At 34.4% G+C, this 24,226-nt stretch overlaps 1 protein-coding gene across 1 annotated transcript in view; it reads right to left on the minus strand.

Annotated features, from left to right (window-relative positions):
• Positions 1-867: 867 nt before the first annotated feature.
• The window catches only part of LOC128204956 (uncharacterized), a 29,027-nt gene continuing 5,668 nt past the window's right edge, over positions 868-24,226 (minus strand). The window contains exons 2-8 of the mRNA XM_052906354.1: positions 17,670-17,736; positions 13,748-13,857; positions 11,351-12,055; positions 10,963-11,089; positions 2,663-2,702; positions 1,445-1,573; positions 868-1,002 (exon numbers count right to left, since the gene is read on the minus strand). Of these exons, the coding sequence (XP_052762314.1) occupies positions 868-1,002; positions 1,445-1,573; positions 2,663-2,702; positions 10,963-11,089; positions 11,351-12,055; positions 13,748-13,838 (1,227 nt within the window). The 5' untranslated portion in view covers positions 13,839-13,857; positions 17,670-17,736. The remainder of the gene's footprint in view (positions 1,003-1,444; positions 1,574-2,662; positions 2,703-10,962; positions 11,090-11,350; positions 12,056-13,747; positions 13,858-17,669; positions 17,737-24,226) is intronic.

The following is a 24,226-nucleotide window of genomic DNA, read 5'->3' on the forward strand; positions in this document are numbered from 1 at the left end:
TTCATAAAGTCTTACATGTTTTGTAGCCACCACAAATAATGGAATACAGAAAACGAGGGTGAAAATAAGGAGGGGGATTTTCAACAAGGGGGGGGGGCCTTTTTATATTTTTTTTCAAACATACGAACAAAACTTTGCAGTTTGCTCATATAGTAGGAAGGGAGCCAGACATGCTCAAACGATGAAATCTCAAAATGTCTTTAGTCTAATACGCTAAGGTTTCTTAGTTTATTTATTTAAACTTGATTCAACAACACAAAAACAAATATGTTTACATGATCATCTTAAAGGACTCGTTCGTGTTTTCTGTAAAATGCACTTTTTAAATCTCAACAAATATTGACATATGCTGAATTATGTCTTTGAAGTTCACAATTTTGAATAGCGTCAGGAAAGGGGTTCAGCAACAGACGTAAAGGTTCAGTTATGTATGTGTACGGTTCCTTGTGGGCGTTAGGTTTTGTTGTCAGTTCCTGCAAGGGTTCACACTCAAGTAATACTAGAATGTTTATTTTATACTCAAAGTGTACTTTTTTGAGTAATTCCGGATTAGATGTCTTACCGGAAAAAACAAATTGTTCAAAAGCATAAACGAGTCTCTTTAAGATCATTTTTGTTTAATTGTTTCAAACTTCTTTAAAATGGCATTTCTATACATTTGATACAACAAAATGTGTTTGCTTAGCTTGATCCTGTTTTAAGGGATTAAATATACTTCGAGAATTAGGCTTAGTTCGGTTTTCTAGCTGCTTAACATTATTCCAGCGGTAAAGTGTTAAAGCCCTCTCCGGGCTCATTTTTACTTCCAGGTTAACGATAAAGATATTACTTTACAAAACGTCCAGATTATAACGTACGCACCTGTTATCAGGAAGACGTGGAGTTCCGGAAATGGGGTCTGCCGGGGCGAGGTGAGGGGGAGGGGGCGATACTTGACTGCCCAATGTTGTTCGGGTAAAAGGTCCACGTCAGTCTCCTATGTCGTTCTGTTGAAGGTTTTATCTAAAAGAAACACACAAAACGGGAATTACTTTTTCATCAGTGCTGTTGATGATTACTTATAATTATTTTTATTTCACTCTGAGCCCAAGACGGTAACATAAATTTATGACATAACATTGCTGATTATTCAGATTTCTCTTTTTCTAGGTTAATGCTATGAAAACTATCAATATGCAGCATATATATCTCAATAAAGGCAACTTCGATGCTACATTTGTTTGAGCACTAAAGTTATAGAAACATATTCTTCGTTTCTTTTTTGGCAGATGAATCTTTTTAATTTAAGTTTTTAATTTCATCTGAAAAAACATTAATAGGGCATTTTTTGAAAAACATCAATTGATAAATCGCATTTGATAGCTCTACATTACATCATCATCATCATCATCATCATCATCATCATCATCATCATCATCATCATCATCATCATCACATTACTTACCAAACTATTCCTTAATCGCTTTGTTGTCGTCTCTATGTTGATGTGCACGTGACCTTTGAGCGGGCGGTAGATTTCTTTGACGTCATTCACTGGAAGGCTTGCACCTGGGCGTTCCCGATGCAAGGCCAACTTTAGGTGTTAGGAAAGTTACATCTCTGAAAAGAGTGATAGAATTGGCGGCGAAAAATAATAAAAATAAATATTATTTACGTTTGCTGCTTTATACAAAGTATTACTTATTGGTATGAAAAGGGACACCGAATGTGTATGATTGTATCAAAAATATTGAAATAAATACATTCAATGTTAACTATAAATTTAATAAAAAGTTCAATGTGCATCAACGTCCATATTCATGTTTGATTTTATTTATTTGCTTAATTTCGACAACCAAGTTCATATTCCGATTTTTTTTTCATTATGTTATGTTTCAAAATGATTTTTTATTACCCAACAAAACAAAATGAAAATCATTTTGTGAACAAGGTTTGCCTATCAGACTGTCACATTTTTGCGAGAAAATTACCCCAATTTCGTGCCAACAATGTGGCGAATAACATGAAAACAAAATAAACATGTTCTGCTACCCGGGTTTGGTTAAAGCAATCTTGGGAAAGATGCTGGCGCTTGCACTTTCACTGTAAGATTGAGAAAACCAACCGAAAATGCTAGTTTGATTTTAATGTTATTGTTATAAAAAATAACAAAGACATTTCTACATATATATTTGGGTTTGCTTTCGAAAGAAACAGTTCTTTCCCGGAAACTTAAATCCCATCTTTTATTTAAGTAACAAAATAGATTTGTTTGCAATTTATTTTCTTACCCGAAGTGATTTATTCACATTGCCCACAAAATACAAAATGAAAATAAAATATAAATTACTTCCAAATAATGAAACAATTTCGATTTTGGAATCATCCATGAATTATGAATGTCGTGAACAGATATAATTATTTACGCATTTAAACAAAACTTACTTATAAACATTCATACACACAAGTGTTTCTTTTCGGATTTTCCTTCAATAAAACATTATCGGAGCCATCGAATGTTGTCAAAAACAATCATACCTAGATGAAAGAGAACTGTCAACCTCGCATTATGATATAAACACTTAGCTTGTGACGCAGATCGCGTTCGGGTGTTTCCGTGATGACGTTCGGTCTAGATTGTTTATTGTCGGGCACTTTCGGCGATTTTCGTCTACACCTGTACCAATCCGTTCTGGCCATGATCTTCAAACTTTGCATCAAAACTAAAATTGTAAAAACATAACATTGTAAATAGCATATACGCGAACAACATAAAGCGATTAGTGACCGATTGAGCAATATGTTAAACGCAGTTTGACAAATAAAAAATTAAATAGAAAATAACCCGGTATTGGTTACTCGAAGGCACACTGTACGCGTCAGATTGGTACATTTGCACATGCATTGGTCAATAATCTTGGATTATAAGTTATTACTAATTATGGTCCATATCCCACTTTAGAAAATAATACAGCCCGAGCAAAACTGAGCAAGTTTTAACAAAAAGAAGTTTAATGTTAACTGAGAAATAAAAAGTAGCTTCATATATAATACGTACATGCACACTTTTCAAGGTTCAAAATATCTTCTTATTGTCAAACAAACTGACCGGGAGCTCCCAAGGTACCGTTTGCACATGTGCAGTGCCCATTTGACAAGCTGTCCTCATGTAATCAGATTTCAAAACCTGATGAAAATACAGGTGTAAAGAATATATATCAAATCTATTCGAAGATTAAATGTTTAATGCAAAGAGTGTTATTTATACATAACTATACATGGTTTTAGTCAACAATTAAATGTATGAATTCCCGAAATACAAACACATATGTATTCTAAATGTACTAATTGTTGATTGTTGGATTCGTCGTCTAGCGGTAACACACTTGACTGTCAATTCAAGGATCGCAGGTTCGATTCCCCGCCGCACCACTAAACAAATACGTATCGCCTTCCGGGAGGGCCGTTAAATTGGGGTCCCGTTTGACAGTGCCATACACTGGTGCAATTTAAAGGACCAGGGAAGCTCTAACCAGGGTTACAACTCGCACTTTGCTCCAAACAACATAAAAATAATAACAATCATATCGGAGCACTCGCCGAATGGGCAAGGCCCGAGTGCGAGAATTAATAAGCTTACAGACCACCAAATGTAATAATTACTCTGAAAAGCGACAAAAGGACACGGACAGGCACAAAGATGACCCAAATGAGCGGCATACCTGCACAGTTTTAAATAAAAAATGAATTATTTGTAGAAGGTGTTAGGTTAACAAATAAAGGGATCAACAGGGGATATATCCGTTAATCTTAGAACACTAATAATTAAATATTTACCATTCTTATAATGCAGGTATGTTATATACATCTGAATGTTGTGATATTTGATGTAACTGGTGCCATAGACAACATAAGCGACATTTGAGGGTGCTACACACGTACAATTACAAGTCTTAAAACGAAATAGAACACATATTTCATTGTCAACAAGGCCATCAGAAAATAAGCATCAGTAATTGGTGCCATCATATATACTGCACTGGAACTGTATCAATATTAAGTTTCAATAAAGCATTTAAAGATACACTCTTACTCCCAAATAAGATTAACCACAATTCAACCGATTATTTTAATATGTCAAAAAGGATGAATAATTGTCAAATACAATGGTTCTTATGAAGGCTACCAAGTTTAATTGGAATGAAATATGGAGAAAACGCGGTATTGTTACCTTATATGACGATAGAACATCACAGCAAATCTTTTATCACTCACCAATCTTTAAATAGTGTTGTGTTTTCGGCTTTTAAATACACGGTTACTATCTTGTTATCAGTAATTAATGTTTTCAATAAATGCATTATTTAGTATGTAGTTAAATGCTTTTCACTCAAAAATTAATTATTTATAAATGTCTTAAGGCCACACCAAATTAATGTTTAGTTCCTCGGATTTTTGCCAAAATAAATTGGAGCGAGCGAGCGAAATAAAAATAAAAATAAAATTTTGTCAGTTTTCATTAAAACCGAAGCGAGCGAAGAGCGAAAAATATATTTTTCCTTATATTCAATATAAATAAGAAGGATTGTTCAAAATAATTGCCCTTAAACCCATTTTAATGCCATCTTAAACTGAACCTCTAACGGACATTAGGAAAATGTCGGAATACACTCTATTTATTCATCCGTGTTTAGTACAAACATTATATGGATAAATCTAATTTCTTATATAATTAAAACGTACTTTAATATGACGATAATTCATAATAATAAATAACCCTGCTTTTAGTAAAAAGTTGGAAACGACTTATATAAATCTACCTGAATCAGTTTAACATCATATGCAGCTGTATTTAGACATAACTTAGGATTGATTTTGCATTTGTAAAAAATGATCACTTACACAGGCATCATCAAACATCAGACTCCATTTAACATAGACTAAATTTTGTTTTTATTATCACAGGAAATGCAATGACATGTGCTTATTAAAACAAAAAGAAAGATATTTTTTAGAGTACTTTTTTTGGTTATTTAGATGTTTTTATGCACCAGCCAATTTTATATGCCACCTCCCCCCCCCCCTCCTAAGTCCGGAATAGCGGGGACTTTGACTCCCGGTCTCTCAAAACCCGGGTAAAATACCCGACCTGCAAGGAAACACTGCTGGTAAAATCCCTGCCAAATGGCCCCGCAACCCCAAATACCTATGTGAGGCCCATTCCCGACTATTTTCAATTTGAAGACAAAACCACATTCACTAGGCACTGGGGGCCACCTGTAAGGTAAAAACACAGCCCATTGCCTCTGCTGTCCCCGGTATACCCCTGGAACAAGGTCGAGGGGTGGGCGGGGCAGTGGTTACAATTGACAAGCGCATAACAATCCCAGATTATGCTGCACATAAAAACAAAATATAAGGTGATAAACTTACGCTTACTTATGTTGAGTTATATCCAGACCAGTGTTTATATAGCTATTTGTGAAAAGATACTTGTTCAAAACTGTTGTTTTGTCAGAATTTGATCAAAAATGAGCTTGATACATCAAATGGACCAAACAATGACTCATGTTCCATATCATCTTCAGCATCGTCGTAACAAGGTAAAATTTTGGGCCCTTGTATTATGACTTGAATAAAACAGTAATGGACAGTACTAAGTTGATCATTCCGATTTCCATTCAAAACGAGTCACTAATTACGCAATATAATCGCTACCAGTCTTAGATACACATGCTTTATTGCCTAATGATTGCTTTAAATAATGATCCTTTAGTGCATGAGACGATCAAAAATGAATTCAAGCATGCTCAAAACATATTTATTGTCAAAAATAAGATTTAATTTCCAAACTTCGAGCCACATTGTTTATACCGGAAGCCGCCATTTTGATTGAATTTATTGAAACCCATGCTAAACCGATCGAGATACAGTATAAAAACACTACGCATCGGTAACTTCCCTTTACAAAAACACGAAAACTAGCGTAGAAAAATTATATTTGATTATTTTTAGCCTATTAATAAATTATTACCTGAAAAAAATCTGCTTGGCGATCAAAATGGAGGTGCGGGCGCACAAAAAAAATAAAAACATTTTTTTTACATTTTCATAAAAATAGGAGCGGTAAATCCGAGGAACGAAATATCAATTTGGTGTGGCCTAAATGGCAAAAAAAAATCGTTTTTTTTATTTCCTCAACTTTGTGTACATTTTGTGTAGTGACGGCATTGGCATTCACTCTAAATACAAATTCTTTGCATTTCACAAATATAAAATCGAAAATCCTTATATAATACCAATCAAAGATAATATATATTTATGTCATGTTCAGTTGTTTTATTTTCGAGGAGATGCTATTTTGTTCAGTGCTCGAAGGACACACATATATATGAAGTAAGTCTTAAATCGCCTGGCGTTTTTATATATTAATTTTGTTACGTTCCGTTCCGAAAAATACAGGGTAATTGTATTTTGTAAGAACGAACTTTGTAAATGCTTCAATTTCTATAACATGACATATAAGAATTTAATAACTGCTTTTATCATTAAAACGTGGCCTTTATTTTAGACAAATTCCATTTCTATCTGAACATATTGTATAGACTTCTAATGATACATAATGACGAAAACAGAGCAGAAACGAGCAGAAAGTCAAGAAGTCCAAGATATGCACTATCAGCTGAAAAACATTGACATTCATTGCATTAAAAATATTATGTTTGGCTTATCGGCAGCATTGACAAGTCGAATAAACTTAAGTTATCACATATTTTAAAAAATACCCCGACAAAACCGCTTGTACTCAGAAATGGCTGAATGTCGTGTTTCCGTATTAACAACACGAGCATGCGCATTATAAAACTCGCCATTGTTTTGTCATCTTAATTTTGTTTTTGAACTCTGGATTTCAATTCGGAGTCACAATCTTAGTCAGAGCGACTAAACTGTCACACAAATCCAAGGTTCGCGATTGACCATGCTAGGCAAAGTTCTTCTGCAGTTTCATAAGTGAAGTTACATGTGACATATTCTTTTTCGGGCCATTTGTAACTTAGTCAAGGGCTCTAACTCTCGTAATATATTGTAGAATGTCACACAATTTAGAGGAGCAAATAATCCCATTCTGACAGACATTCTTGAAGTTAAATGGTTGTATGTGCCATACGTTTGGAGCTAAATACGTCAATGACATGTCGTGAAGGGAGGAAACTTGTCTATATAGTCCCATTAATACATGACTAAGTTTTTGCCCGGACAATTCTAAATAACTTGGACGTTTCAACAAAGGTTTTGTCAGTTTTAATTTGACCTACAGACATTGGTTTTGCACGCTATTCGTCATCTTCTCATAATGAATGTGTGTGCGAATTATAAATCCCCTTTTGTGAACTGTTATTAACAATTATTTGCATATGTGATAGCCGCAATTGCAAGTGTGCTTCCAAATGCATGTTTTGCTGTACAAATGTCGTGCATTTCAGTTTAGTTGAAAGTAATTCGAAACCACAAGTAAGACACATGAAATGTGATAAATTGTGCACACTTTTATGAAATGCTTAAACACATAAATGTATTATTTTCTGCGTTGAGTAAAATGAATTAGAATAAATTAAGTTCCCTTGTTTGTAATGGAATAACCGCCCGGTGGCGTTTTATAAGCACGAGTGATTCATATGCACGAGTTTATTGTGCGCATATGAATGTAAAGACATTCAGGGCTGGTAAGCCGATACGTTCACATCGATACAATTAACTGCAAACAATTACAATCAAATGTTTAAGGTGAACGTTTTCTGTTATTATGCAATTTTATCATATGAATGATCTGATCTTAATTGTTTACATAGCCTTGTAATCGACACCTTTATGACTTGTAATTGATACGTATACATGAATCATATAAATAATATGTATTTTATACATACTTGTTAAGAAGGTTACGGGTGATAAGGCCCGACATCTAGTGGTACGAGACAAATCCTGTAAATCGGGATGACAAACGGGCAGAGGTTTCTGAGTTTTCCCCAGAAGGAGGGTTTTATCTCAGTTTTTCCTCGGCCAGTCGACCACGTCTTTAAGCTCCATTGTTTGCAAGCGCGTCGTTAACTAGACAAACTTTGCTCATTTGGTTAGTTTATGCTGTATGTGTTTATCGGTTTCCCAAATCGCTTCAATGAAACCTCACTCGAAAATTATACCATTAAAAAGTATTGATTGTATTGTTTTCTATAGGAGGTTATAGAATGGTATTGAGGGAATTACTATTTAAATATTCATTTTAAATTTGCGTCAAGACTATATCGCACGTGATCGCAGGAACAAACTTTGCAATCAAGCTTTGAGTTGCATCAACATTTCTGACAACGACCGCAGAACATACAGTTTTCATTTGTTTTTATTTGCAAAAATATTGCACATTTTTAAAGAATTTCTTTACCAGCAATATGGAATAGGCAACATTGCATGCACTACATTTCTACATTATATTCAATACATGCAAAAAAACAATAACATAATCAACAATGATAGTAAATCACAAACACATATTGCTTGAATAATAACCCAAAAACCAATCACAACCTTTAAATAATGTATTGCTCATAGATATATTCAAGTAAGGTTTCACATTCAAAACAAAAATACAGGATGGAGACGAAACTTCTGATATATGAGGTATCCATTCGATACTTTCAATGATTCGTTTCAAAGTGAAGATAATCTATTTGATGGCTGGATGTTTCAGCAAGTATGTTTTTGATAATTGGACTTTTGAAATTTCGACAAACATTCTTCAATTTGGCGAAAACGTCTTCAATGTTTGTGCTCGAAATGAGGCTATTCCTAACGTTGCATTTCAAAACGTTGGAGCGTTTTGAAAATTGGTTGGCAATATCTAGAAGCCATGCGTCAGGAAGAGACATATTTTCAAATTCCAACTCATGAATACACATCTCTGCGAATTGGACGACAATGTTTTCTACTCGAGTGTTCTTGAATCGCACTGATTGCAATGTCTGCAAAGTACTCGCATGATTTAAAATGGGCGAAATGATAAGCTGTTCACATCGTTCAAACGATAGTTTTGAAAGCCTGCTCCATTCTTTATCCTTGAGAACCATTCCTATTCGATCCGTGGTAATGTTAACAAGATACAGTTCTTCTATTGCATCTGAATCAACGCTTCCTACAACAGATTGTGATATTTCATCAACACGAAGTATCGACAGGTTTTCACACATGGATAAATCGGTCTCGTTTACTTGAACATTCTCTAGACTTAATTCACAAATGCTGCTGGTGAATTGAGCGTGTTCTGGAAGATGGAGCTCTTTTGGTGGACGTAATTGCTGTTTCGGTTCGGAAGTAAACGTCCAAAATATTTCTAAATTTTCAGTTGGTATATTCACAATCTGTACATTTAAGGTCAGCACATCGATATACAAATATTTGAGATTCGTCATATGTGACATGTCTAGTACCTTATTCTCGTACGAATACAATGTTTCAATGCGTAGCTCTTCTAGATCATTACAGTTTGCTAAACAATCTAAAACAGATATTCCGTGTTTTGTAGACAAATTGCGCACTATTAACAGCTTTAATTTACTTGACTGTGAAAAATCAAAATGTCCATACAGTTCAACATGAACAAGACTAAGCTGTTCCAGATTGTTTGTAAAGTTCGATGACGCAGGAACGGTAACAATCAGTGGTTTAATCGTATTTGCGATTGGTCTACTATAATATACCCATAGTTCACTTAGTTTTTTAGTCGTAATGACAGCTTTGTCTACTTTAACGTTAACAATCCTAAGTCGTTCGAGATTTATGAGTCCAGAGAAGTCCAGTGTGGCATTGTTTGGATACTGTAATGAATCTAATAGTACCTCTTTCAAATGAGTTAAATTCTCAAAGTTTTGAAAACATTTTGCATTATATTCCGGACTAGAAGAAATATGTTCTAATACTAATTTCTGTAAGTTTACACACTCAGACAAGTCGGTAGCAATGTTTAGCTTCACATGCATGACACTCAATTCTTTCAATTTTGCTGAAAACGTTCCTTGTAGTTGTAGCTCTAGATCTCTAGTGGGTCCCTGTTGTAGGAATTGGTTTTCAAAATACATCCAGAACTGTTCTAAGTTGTCTGCTTTTATTTTCATGGAAGAAAAGCAAACATTTTCTAATTCAATATTAGATAAATGTGTGCAGCCTGTTAGGTCTACATGCTTTTTCTTCAACTCCACATCATTGATGAAAAGAAATCGTAAATGTTCACTTGACGGTTCTGTTAGTGTTTCAAGCATCAATGTATCATTATTACCAGTAATGATAAGAGTACGTAATGAGGTCAATTTGTTCTCTCTGAATTCCATATCTAGGTCGTCACTTCCAAGTGCTGAAGATTTCAAAAGCAATGTATTAATATTCTGCATATTTTGTGCCACCAATAAACAAGGCGGTCCCTTGTTGTTATTTCTGTCTATAATCATGTGTTTAAAAACAATATCTGCTGTTTGTGTTCCACTGTTGATGCATTCCTCGTGGGCCATAAGCACAGCATTCTGATAACTGATCAATTCATTCTCGTGATATTTTCCATCTCTGTAGAAAACTCTATCGATTGCACTGTACATTTCTGAACACTTCTTTCCTTGCTCATAGTTCATAACACACAAGAATGACATCATGTCGGGGGATGCATTTGCTTTGAAGTATGTTTCAAAGCGATCCCAATCATCGCTGTTCAATTGCCTTGTACAAATGTATACACATGCGAGCATTTCTTGATATGTCTTGTGCAAAAATGTGTAAACCATTGATTTGTCACTAAATAGGTTAGAGACAGATCCCGATATGAGACCAGATGCTAAAAGAAATTTTATTGAGATTTGTTTCAGTTTGTCGTGAAAATATTCGCAGACAAAACTCTCCGTCATTTCGGTCTCAGATTGTCGCATTATGTCGTAAAATGCTAACTTTCCAAGACTGAGGACGAATGATGGTATGCGGTTGCATATTTTAGTTTTATCAAAACCCGTTGGTAGATCATCTTTATCTTGTTGAAATTCGCACAACACTTCGAAGCATTCTAGCTCTTTCTCAACTGCAAGTTTTAACATCATATCGACTACGTTGGCATACATATGTGTTCGTGTCTGTCCTAGTAAGAATGGTTTTGTTCCTGTTTTATTCATGTCATATCGATCGTAATAAATGCAGAGTAATTGCAAGGCTATGAGTGGATTTGGCAAAAGACTTTCCAAGTTCTGTTCTCTAAGAACAGTAAAAAAGGCACCAATATCACGCTTGATTACAGACTGACTATTCAGGCAAACATTGGCATGTTTTAAAAGTGTGTGTGTACTTTCCAAGTTCATTTCCTCAAGCTGGATTTCTGTGTATGTCGATGTAGACATGCCCAAGGCGCCAAGTTTCCAAGGACGAGAAGTACAAATAATTGTGTAGTTCCTAGATTCAAGGGGAGGCGTGAACTTTGACATGTTTTTCTCATCTAAACCATCTAATATGATTAAACTATGCTTCTCTCTCAAGTCTTGTTGTAGTTTCTTTTTGTCGTTTTCACTTACCCATGAATCATCGATTTTGTTTTGCAGATGGCTAAATATAATATCGTCTATATTCACATTGTTGCTTTCGACATCTTTTATGCTGACAGAAAAGAGGTAGTCGAACTTTCTTAAGTATTCTACGTCTTGCAAGTAATCCGCCTTCCCTTTGAATGCATCCAAGAGGTGATGGTCGTTTTTCTTTACAGCACACCATAATCGAGCTAAAAATTTGCAGAACGAGGTCTTGCCCAATCCAGCATTTGATGTGATGCAGGTAAATCTTTTGCGCCTGCCAAGTGGGTTCAATAGTTGCTCTAGACTTGTTATAGGTTCTTTTTTGTAACTGGTATATCCAGTAGCCAACCTCACTGGCAAAACTTTAGAAAGTGTTGGTGGAACGTAAAAGTCATCAAGGTCTGGATTTTCCTTTTGAAAAAATGGCCCTAGCGTCAGTTTGGTATTTTCAGAGAGATAATGCCGAACAATGGTGTTTTTTAGACCTGTTGAAAGAAACAAATGTATACATAGCATGTATTAATTAACTGAAATAAATGAATTGATTTAATTAAGTGCAAGTCATATCAGTTTATGTATACACATTTGCAATTGTGAATATAACGAATGCATATTTTTCATGTTATAAAACATGACTTTCCCGAAAATTTAACAGTAAAGTGTGCCCACAAAAACTTATAAAAAGCCAATAATAACCTACACAATGTACATTCCTGCCCAGTTCAACTGATTCTCAGAATCCCCACGCCAGATCTGAGCCTATTTGCACAAAGATATTTTCAGGTCAGTGTGAAACACTGGTTTTCCTGTGGAGGGTTTGATTGTCCTTATCTAATTTTTGAATGAATACACTTGCGACCTTTCTTCTAAGGTATAATTGGACTAAACGTTTTAATAACGTGGAGTTTACACTTGCATTAAACTATTTTGTTATTTTACAATGAAATGATTAACATCACACGGTAAAGTTGTTTATTATTTATAAAAGTTTAAGAAGGTACCAAAGTGTTTGTTGTATCTTAAATGTTGCTAGAGAAAAAGGATTTTTTCTACATAAAACATAGAACCCCAAGGTACGGCCATCTTTCATCCAAGAGTCATAATTTGAAAACTTTTGGTAAAGGACTATTTAATGATTCTTGTTTGTGATTTTTTGTTTTTGTGTTCTATGTCTTTGGCGTTTACCCAGTGCCATTAAACAGGGTTTATGTTTAAGCTTTTTTGCTACTGTGCTTGTTTCTGTAGTTTTTCACATAAGTAATACATACCAAAAATCAAGGCTCTAGGCCTTGCAGTTTCAGATTAGTAGATTTTCAAGGAACTTACTATATATAGTTATGAAAAACGTGTGACCCCGCGGGCGGGGCTAGTTTTGACACCAGGTATATAATTTGAACAATCTTGGTGACGGACCGGTACATAGAACTGCATTTCAAATAGCGTGGGTCTGGCTAATTGGGTTTCAGAGAAAAATGTGCTTTAAGTCTTAAAATGTTGACGCCGGACGACGATCAACGGACGACGGAAACTTGACGGTCGCAATAGCCCACCTTGAGCACTTCGTGCTTAGGTGAGCCTTAAAGTTTTAGCCATATACTGGTCAAATCACTGAAGATCATTAGTCATAGGTCAAACCGATCTCGAGTTATTTTGCGTACGAAGTTTTTATAAGACTGTTGACTGTGGCCATCACTTAACCTACTGGTCTTAAACAACGAAAGCCAACTTCTGGTGCTGTACAGCCTACTACTGTAGCTTGCTGGTCCTATGTTAAACAGTTTTTGAATGCTTGTACGGACAGGTATGGTCTATCGACGTGCTTTTATTTTAAAAGGGGGCGTGAAAGCCTTAATTCTATTGTCAACATCCCTCAGAATTTTCCGACTGTTTTCGTAGACAAGAGTGATCAAACTTAGTTTGAAAAAGAAAAGGATTCTTTATATTTCATCTTGGTCGAATAAGAACGCATGACGTGGATTCACCCTTATAAAATCAAAACCAACAGCAACATGAACAAAGATAGTAAACCGTGTTGCATCCATCGCAAATGATTGCCTTGCGTGACATAGAGAACTTTAAAAACTTTCTTTATTCACCGACAAAGATGCATTGTCGTTACGATTTTCTAAACTAAACATAATGTTAACTTTCTGAATATGGTAGTCCATATTTTTTACCTTCAAACTCATCGTAATAACGTCCTTTGGAAGAGCAAGGGTCTTCTTCTGTCCCAATTTTTCGTCGTTTGGCTGGGATATCATCCGACATGATGATATCTTCAAATCTTCTGCAAATTAAAGCAATCAGTTTATGAAAGTTCGTTTGACGCCTATTAAATCAAGAAAATTGCTAAATTATGCAAAATAAACATTAAAATAAACATCTATTTAATTTGAAGACAACGATAAGTGTTTTGCTAAATCTGGACAAAACTCTTTTTTAGTTCATGAATTTTATTCTGCACTTGTGCGAAAGTGAAAGTAGACAAAACTTGTAATAACAACACAATGTTTAGTACATCAAAATTTAGGCATATTACTCTTTGGTCTTTGGTATCAAACAAAAGCACACTAGTATGTGAAAATAAATAGTAAGGTAACTACAACGTATAGGTCTAAATATTGTTCCTGTAGATCAATGGTTTGTGCTCATACTGCGTAGAAGAAACAGCCAGTTACGTACATCTCGGGGTACTATGCGACAAGTATATGAAAATCTTATTTCGGTCTTACAGATTGCGGGGCATCAGATGACCAAAGTCTACAACCCCTAACCATGAAACATTTTTACGAAACGATAGTACTTCCAAAGGCTTTATACGGTTGCATGGTGCGGAACAATATCTTAATAACACAAATAAACTCCCTGATTCGTGTCCATAAACAATGTTTTAAGTCGATTCAAGGATTTTCACGCGCATGTAGATCAGTCGTAGCACTAGACTCTATCGGTATTTTATCTTTTAACTACACAATAGACAAAACAAAACTTTTGTTCTTCGGACAACTTTGCAAACTGGACCCCGCGAAAACAGTTAAACGGATATTTATATACAGCCTTCTTGAATTCCTTGAGAGTCCAAGTCAAATAATAGATTTTTTTCCCGATTGATATCAAATATTGTGCAAATACATTATTTTGGTTTACGTTAACCAATATCTAGAAAATGGCATGTTTACAGTAATGTGTACGTGGAAAAACATCGTTACGGCGTTGCTAACGCAGAATTTCAATCAAGGCTATTGAGTGAAGACAGTTTGCATGGTTTTCTGTCTATTAATAATGAAATATCACATCATGTATTATATGGAGGTTCTGTCAAATATATCGTGAGCAACTCAAATATTGCAGGACGGTGACCTTAGCTCTAAGTAAAATTTTCAGCAGACCTTACGTTACTAGGTGCACACTATGTTCTGATCAAACATATTTCATTTCAGAACATTTTTTGTTATTTTGTCGTGCGAACGATACTACTAGGCAGTGCCTTTGGCGAAAATTAAGTTTATTATTCACAGCAAAACAGTTTGATGAATTTTGTCGAATGCATTATTCAGAACAATTATTAGAAATGATGTCCGGGTTACGATCATATACGTTCCGCGACCATTGTCGAGTAAATATTTTCAAGACGGTACCACGATATCTATTTTTCTCAGCAGGCAACTGGCTCAATTTTTACCGCATATGTAATTACATGTACAATGTGTGTAAGCATACCCTCATTTGAAGTTTTGTTCATTTTGGGTTTTTTTGTAAAAGTAATTATTTATTTCACTGTGTTTACTGTTCTTATAAATATCACTTCTTTATCATTGTCATAATTCTTATCTAAAATGCAGGAATAAAAGAATCATCTATCTATCTACCAGGTTTAGTGTAGGGACATGTCATTTATTTCCCAGTCTTTGAAGTGTTGTGTACCCTGAAATTGATGTTATATGCATAACATCAATTTCAGGGTACATATTATTTTCCATGTTTTGATTATATATCAACAGTATATTCATGTATTATATGCTATAAATATGTTATGCCCTCCATTGTTGGAGGAATAAAAGAATCCATCTATCTATCTATCTTACTTGATAATTAAAGAATGTTTGATCGTCGAGTACCAATGTAGAAAGCCTCAATGCAATATATCAGGTATTGCTGAGATATTGACATATGTGCAAAACCTTTACTAGAATGTTAAAGTATAACAATAAAGGGCAATATTTTCCATTATTTGCAAAATATAGAAATTTAGCTTAATTAAGAAGTTTGTATAGTTTGAACACATTTCTAAAGTTTAAATGCATCACATGATGTATAGAGTTATCTAACTTAGTTCTTTAAAGTAGGTTGGATGGTTGATTATCGTTGTATGAAGTCTCAATGCAGTTGTCTCTCTGATAACTCATTTATCTTCACCTAAAATGCACTTCAACCGGGCGATTTAGCCCCGGAAGAAGAAAATATATATTTCAAATGCCATGCCTTAATGTTCGCTTGTTTGGTTGAAGTCAATGTTTTTTATAACTATTTGTTTCCTACTTCACATGAAACTCGGTTGACTCAGTTGAGTCAATAGTTGAGAATGTACGTGCATCTTCGGCCAGATATCAACTTAAATGCCCGTCGTCAATAAACAGGCCGCATTTGTAACTGTCCTTTACAATAATTCATTCATCTTTCCATGAAAAAACTATAGTCCCTACGAGACCTGAACTACCCTTAGTCCCAACAAGTTAGAACATATGTTAAATATCATGCTTTACGCTATGTTTGTTTGGTTGTAGCCCATTTTCTTATATAGATTATATTGAAAACCTCCAGAAACATAGTATTTTACAAAATTAGCTTCGACCAAACAATCTAAAATTCAAGTATGTCATTTGAAATATATCTTTTCTGATTCAGGGGACTAATTCACCCGGTTGAAGTGTATTCAAGGGCAGATACATGAATTATTGAAAAGGACGATACATTAAGACGTTGCCGAGACATTATCCTATTTGCGCTAAATACTTTCTAAGTCGAGTTTGCTTTTTAAAATCAAAATTTTATTCAAAATGCTGTTATCTAGCTTTATTATTAAGCATGATAGATAAAAAGATACATATATCTAAAATTGTAATACAATACATGATGTATTTGCTGAGATAACGATACATGCAAAACCTTTACCAACGCGTTACGCAGACGCAGACGCAAACGTGATGGTATATATTTCATTACTGTTCGAATAATCAATTTTAAATCAACGTAAGTTGCAGGTTCCCAAAAGACATATTTCCATTAGATTAATAAAGGAAGATTATAAAATAATACTATTGAAAAATGGATTAAGTATTTGTACATTATTAAACCAGCAATTGCAATTCATATCTGTTTTGTTTATGGGTGATACTAATTAAGCCATTCAACTCAGTAGTATGAATTTGGTTACTTCATGTTAAGATAATATCTCATCTGTCCTTTGTTCTATTCGGAAGAACAGCCCTCAGTTGTTTTGATTTATTTTTAAATCAAGATAATCATTTTGGTTTGTTATTATACAAATCTTTGTATTTGATGTTATAATTGTATTGTGGTGTATTTGTTACAACTATATAGTCTCCTAAATTCAATAAATAGGTGACAACGCATAATATGTGTCATATTATATTGAAGATACATTAATAAACTACGACACAATTCCGTATGAGTAATTTTATTTGAAACCTCGTTTGGCATTCCTTTTTCCGCTTTAAATAATCATTTTAACATTATATCATCAGACATTTGTACCGTTGATATAATCATTCTTATATATACCAGCTACGTACACGAATGTAGATTGTTTCTATATGTGATATTTTCGTCATCGATCAATGACGGGTTCTTAAGTAATTAATGTGAATTGAAAATTAATGCTAGCTGGCTTGTATAAATGTATTCAATTGGAATGGTAAAACGATAACATTTAACCATTTAAAACAGGTTTTTAAAATTACAAAGGTTTAAGTTAGTTAATATTACAAACAAGAGATAATAGTTCTATACATTACGATTTGTTCTAGAAGAAGTGAATAGTTCAAATCATTACAAAAATCATTTAATTTTAATACTCACGTTTATTATGTCACAGTAACATTCCATTGCCCATGCCACCTCGGCATAGTATGAAGATACGCTTGATCTAAAAATAGAACAGTCCGTAGGTTAACACTATCACGCATGTTAAACGCCACATTCATGGTAACACCAAATAGTGTTAATATCTACATTTATGATTTGATTGTTTAATGGGTTCTTCCCTGCTCCAAGTTTTTGTTTTGGGAAGAACTTTGAATTTAGCTCTGTTTTACAAACTGACTGTAACTGTCGACCATTTTAGTTTTATTAAATCACCCTTAATTTATACCATCTCTTGTTACTAGGTAGCATTAGCAATTATATATGTTGTGCTGCGCAGTTCACAAACGAGCGTATCAAGTGTTATTATGTTGAAAGTCCATTTCCTCCTTTCCTACTAGACTTTCGGCAGCATGAAACTCAAATCAAATTAAACTTGTGTTACCGGAATAGATTAAACAAACCTTTCATCTGGATACTGTATCCAGAAGGCTAAACGTGTTTTTAAATCAACACTTGTCTGTTAAAAGTATTCAACAACGTTTCTGACTCTGTTAATATACCTTGTAAGCGATAGCGAATACCACGCGTGTTAATCTAAAACGAAATATAACAATACGGTCTCGGTGGGTTAGTTTATATTTAGTTTGTAATATTTATCTTTTATGCTTTTCATAAAGCCTCAATTCCACCTTCAAGGTGTGCTCAATGTTGAGCTTTTGTGATATCAATATCTGGCGTCTAGCGTCCGTCGTCCGTTGTTTGGCGACCGGCGTCAACAAATCAATATTTTCGTCTGAAACCCTATGGCCCAGGCCCATGATATATGGTATGCAGCCTCAGGAAGTATTCCATAACCAAGAGTGTTCAAAAAACGTTCCCGGGGTCAAAAGTGGCCCCGCCCCAGTGGTCACTAGTTTTCTATATACTCATGTATAAAAATATCCTTTAAAATCTCGCCCTTATCCTATAGTCCTAGGTTGAGTCCATATAGAGTGGAAAATAATTTTGATAAAAATATGTTTGTAAATCCTGCAATAATGTTGATTTAAAAAGATAGTTTCATGATTATTCAGAAGTATAATAGTTTGAGTATTTTAACAGTACACACACTTTTAAAACACAGATATTTAAAGGAGACTCATATGAAACTGTTCTTGTTGTGACCTCATTGTAACTAAATTGCACAATAGTTCTATAAATGAGAAAGTGCAACCCACTACAGGAGACGGAATACTAGATTTATTCAATGCGATGATCTCCCTTTTGCACTGCTCTGCAGTTCTCTGAGTAGCATTGTTGATAAGATGGAAGAACTTATATCCTATATCATTATCAAGCAAAATATACCTCGGATATATTGAGGTTCACAATCCGACCTCTCGATAGGTGGGTAAGCTAGGTCAATTCCATCTGCATTGCTATATATTATTGTGAAAGATGACCTCCTTATAAACCAACAAACTACTCGACAACCACCTACTTTCTTAGCAAGCAGCAACATTTTAAATAACCACTTACTATTTGATAATTTTGATCAACTGACCAATATTATAAGTTACGTTGTTAGTAGGTGACCCGAAATTGGATATAAGGGGCAAAGGAAATCATAGCTCGAACCCGAATATGGTATTCTGCGCCCCGTTCATCCCATATAGGGTCACCTACTAACTGTTTCTTCTAATAGCTCGTAAAAATGCTGCAGCTGTAAACAAACTTTAGTTTTATTAAGTTCTAATGTTGTTTGGTTTACCTGTCAACAAAACTGAATGTAAGAGGAATACGAAGTTGCAATTTTGGCACCGTCTATTATGGTACCGTCACATGTCGATCTAGAACGGTTACATAAACGAAACAATAGAAATCGTACTAACATGACGTTTCTTAAACATTAAAACAAAACTTTGTTTCTTTAAAAATAACGCCTACAGTCATTTACAACGATTTATTTTGCCAAATACATTGTTTGCATTGTGCTACGCCCTGTGATATAATCAAAAGAACAATACCGCATTTGACTCAAACAGATTTGATTTTAAATGAATAAAGTTTTGCTATGTATTTTTGGGTGATAAAACGAAAAAGTTAGAAATTGAAATTAAGTATAAAAGTTATATATAAAACATCGAAGGGAATTTGTTCAAAAGTTATAAAGCAGTTTAATTTTTCTGTCAAATATGTCAAATTTGCAAATTCTAATAAAAATGTTTTTTTCGCATATTTAAGATATTACGCACACTTGAAATACGAAGTCGAAATAAATTCACGAGATAGAGAGCTTCCATAACTGTATTTATATTCAGTCTGACCCATGCTTTCGAATAATTTTCGGGCCCACCTGTTGCTCCTGAAAATATATTACAGAAATTAATTTATTTTTAATGTTTAATGAAAGTACTTGTCAGAGAAAGGCAAAACTGGCAATAACTCTTTAGGTTCGATTTCAGCTTGACATGAGTTAAGATAGTGCCATATAAATATTGTGTGTGAATATAACGTCATTCTTTGTAATGGAGTATGTTTCCTTCTCCAATTGTCAAATTTTAAAAGTCCCTGTAACGATAGGAATTGAATTAAAAGAACTAGAGAACAATTTCGTAAATGCGTTTTAGTAAATATTCTTTTTGTTTTAATTAAATCCCCCTCTCCGCCCGCTGACTTTAATTTAAATACAGCATTTGAATGGTACAAATAAATAGATGTCACGCTGATTACAGTGTTAACTTCAAGAACGGATATTGCTCATGATTGATAATAATCTGCACCATTATTGCAATCTATACGAAGCAAACAATGATTCCAATATCTTCTTAATCATAGCACTGTACTATCATTTAAATGCAGTGTATGGTCTATTAAGCAATGTTGATTTACGGATATAAATTATCCTTAATTAAACTAAGACCGACTTCTGCTGATTTCATGGGATTCGCTTTGTCCCATTCGTCGTTGTCCTATATGACATAATAACACTGTGTGCAATGTCATCATCACGCGATTGTCCTGTTGAAATATTGTAAACACAAGGCAATAAATGACATCTGAGGATACTATTATTTCTTACGGTTTATTTATATTCAAGAATCTAGTTAAGCGTATTTCACAATTAAAATGTCATTCTAGTGTACACTCAACGTAATCACTTCAAAATGTTGCTTTTACTCTGCTGTTGCTTCTGCTTCTAATGCTGCTGCTGCTGATGATGATGATGATAATTGCCGACATCTATATTGTAATGTTAGACTAGACTATTCTCAAAGTTACGTACTACACATGTAATATAGCATTGCTGGTGAATTGCCTTTAGCATTTATAACGTGCGAAAGATCAACAAGGCCAACAGATCCCATTATATACACTAAATTCTCTATCCACACGTAGCCCGGGCATTGCTAATTTGCATATTACCAACCAAGTAAATGAACGTACTATGTACGTACTTCAGTCTATAACGGAATGTTATACTATGAACGCACATCCGCCGCCTATAGCGGACAGTTACACTATGAACGCACATCCACCGCCTACAGCGGACCACTACACATTGAAATATCTCATATCAGGGACATTTTGTTATCGAAAAAAATGTGATTACAAGTTTGCCCAAGCAATTCTTGTTAATAAGGGTTTGAAATGGTAGAGTTAATTATGTAGGGGCTGTTGTCCGATCTGTAGATTGTTATTCTTTACAGTTTCCCTGTCCCACACGATGCATCTTTCACTATTTGGATATAGTCCGAATATCCTTACAAGAAACAAGCAAAACTTTCATCGGGCTACTTTATCAAATTGGCTAAAGTTACCCGATCTTAGTTATATGTGATAGGTTGTAAAGATTTGATAGAGTCTATGTTCATGTAAAAGATGAAGAAATTCTTTCCGAACTGGTCAAGCAATCTAGATGGTATATTTAATCTTTATCTATGTATTTTTTTATCACCTGTAACATTGTTGCTTTTATGATCTAATAATCGGACTGCCGTTCCGAAAAAGAAAAGAAAAATATCCGATGTTTTTTGGGGTTTTTCAAATGAGCACACGTCTTCGATGGCTTAACAGAAGTATACTTATTCCGATTTTGACAGCCATTCAGAACAAGTTAAAAATACCTCACTCGGGTTTCCCAATATGAGGTGTATTCATCTGGATTAAGAATAGTCTGTTATATAAGCCCGAAGAGAATCAAATGAAGTTGATAATATTGTAGTGCTTAGGGACATTTAAACGGTTTCGTGCTGTAAGTTTATTAAGAATTATATACTTCTTTACCACATTGTACAAAGTACCAATATACGTATTTCATTTCAGCTATTGAATGTTTATTATTAATTCAAAGAACCTGCCGTTCTGCTCATATTTCTCTCACTTAAAGACCAAATCGATATAGGTGGCGACAACATTGCAATAAAACTTTCAATATTAAAACTACTGTTGTTGATTTCATTATTAAAATCATATATGATCTGTTCTAATCCAAAGGTGGCAGTATACGCCAGATATGATAAAATGTTATTAATTATGTATATAACTTTCTACATGATAACTTCTAATCAAACATTTATTTTTCAAAACCGACTAAAAATATAGGTTGCAGTATCAGTAAGTGATGAAGGAAATATTCGTATGAAAATAATTCTATACATAATCAGTAGAACAGGTATCCAACATTGTTTTAGCACGTGCTAATAAAACAAATCAGCACACCTCCTTCACTTTTATTAAGGAGCTTGGATGTAAGAACACTTACCGCGGTTTCGAGAAATGCAACTTTGTTCACTATGTTATCGGGTTAATTATCAATTATTTACTAGTAGTTCAATAGATCAATTCAATATCTGATAAAATAGTCTAATGCCTTATACCATGCAATATTAATATAAATAAGCTTATAAATCTACGATACAGTCAGATGTTTGATAAAACCTTAAAACCACACGGTGCTTGATTGATTTAAAAGAGAAATGTATAGGAAAAACCAACGACATCCCTTATTCGACAACTGACCAACTATATGCTAATGAGGTAGATAAGTTGGCGAATAATGGCGCTTTGCAAAGAGTACTGAGCAGTTGCCTATTTCCAAACACTTTTTGAGTTTTAGACTTTATAGATTTATAACTAGAGAAATACTGTACATTTTCAATCCTGTTTCTAAAATAAATGTGATGCAAGCCCTTTCGAATGAAAATGTATTAATGTTGTTCAGCGAAACATCACCGATTTAAACTGACGTATGATTTTCTTATTATCTCTTTTTTCTTCAAATGAATATATTTCAGCTTTAAATCAAAATATTTTACGAAAATAACAGTGTAAGTATAATTATATTGTTTTCCTAAAAACATATTTAAGCAAATAAATTCTTAGCAACGCTGGTGCGCTTCATGGATATGCAAAATCTCGGCCGAGCGTTCATATTGCATGATCGTACAAAAAATAAGAATCAATCCTTTGTAATCAGAATTACGAAGCTGAACATAATGTACGGTTCCTTTTCAAAGTGCGTGATTGTTGTTTGCTCAGTTTCCTAAAACTCAAAAAAGTGATAGAATGTGGTATTCAATAGACAGATTTGCGTGAATAAGGCTACGAAATAGTCTAGCTCATTTTAGAATATTCATTTCCATTCCAACCTTTTCGAAAGTCCGAAGGGCTGAAATTCATTGCATGTTCGGGCGGGGTTTGATTATGTTACGAAAAACGGTCTAATATGCACATTGTGGTGTATATAAAACAATTGAAACTACTGGGAGGGCCGAACAATAAAACATACTCCTGTTTAAAGTTAAATCGTTTCTCGCATAATGTCAGTACTCCTGCCTTAAGTTACGTCGTTTCTCGCATAATGTCAGTACGCCTGTCTAAAGTTACGTCGATTCTCGCATAATGTCAGTACTCCTATTTAAAGATACGCCGTTTCTCGCATAAAGTCAGTACTCCTGTTTAAAGTTACGTCGTTTCTCGCACAATGACAGTACTCCTGTTAAAAGTTACGTTGTTTCTCGCATAATGCCAGTACTCCTGTTTAAAGTTACGTCGTTTCTCGCATAATGGCAATACGCCTGTTTAATGTTACGTTGTTTCTCGCATAATGCCAGTACTCCTGTTTAAAGTTACGTCGTTTCTCGCATAATGGCAATACGCCTGTTTAATAATACGTTGTTTCTCGCATAATGTCAGTACTAATGTCTTAAGTTACGTCGTTTCTCGCATAATGTCAGTACACCTGTTTAAAGTTACGTCGTTTCTCGCATAATGTCAGTACGCCTGGCTTAAGTTACGTCGTTTCTTACATAATGTCAGTACTCCTGTTTAAAGTTACTTCATTTCTAACATAATGTCAGTACGCCTGTCTTAATTTACGTCGTTTCTCGCATAATGTCAGTACGCCTGGCTTAAGTTACGTCGTTTCTTACATAATGTCAGTACTCCTATTTAAAGTTACTTCGTTTCTCACATAATGTCAGTACACCTGTTGAAAATTACTTTGTTTCTCACTAATGTCAGTACTCTTGTCTTAAAGTTACGTTGTTTCTCGCATAATGTCAGTACAC

The sequence above is a fragment of the Mya arenaria genome, chromosome 10 (assembly GCF_026914265.1).
Source record: "Mya arenaria isolate MELC-2E11 chromosome 10, ASM2691426v1".
Classification (NCBI taxonomy): domain Eukaryota; kingdom Metazoa; phylum Mollusca; class Bivalvia; order Myida; family Myidae; genus Mya; species Mya arenaria.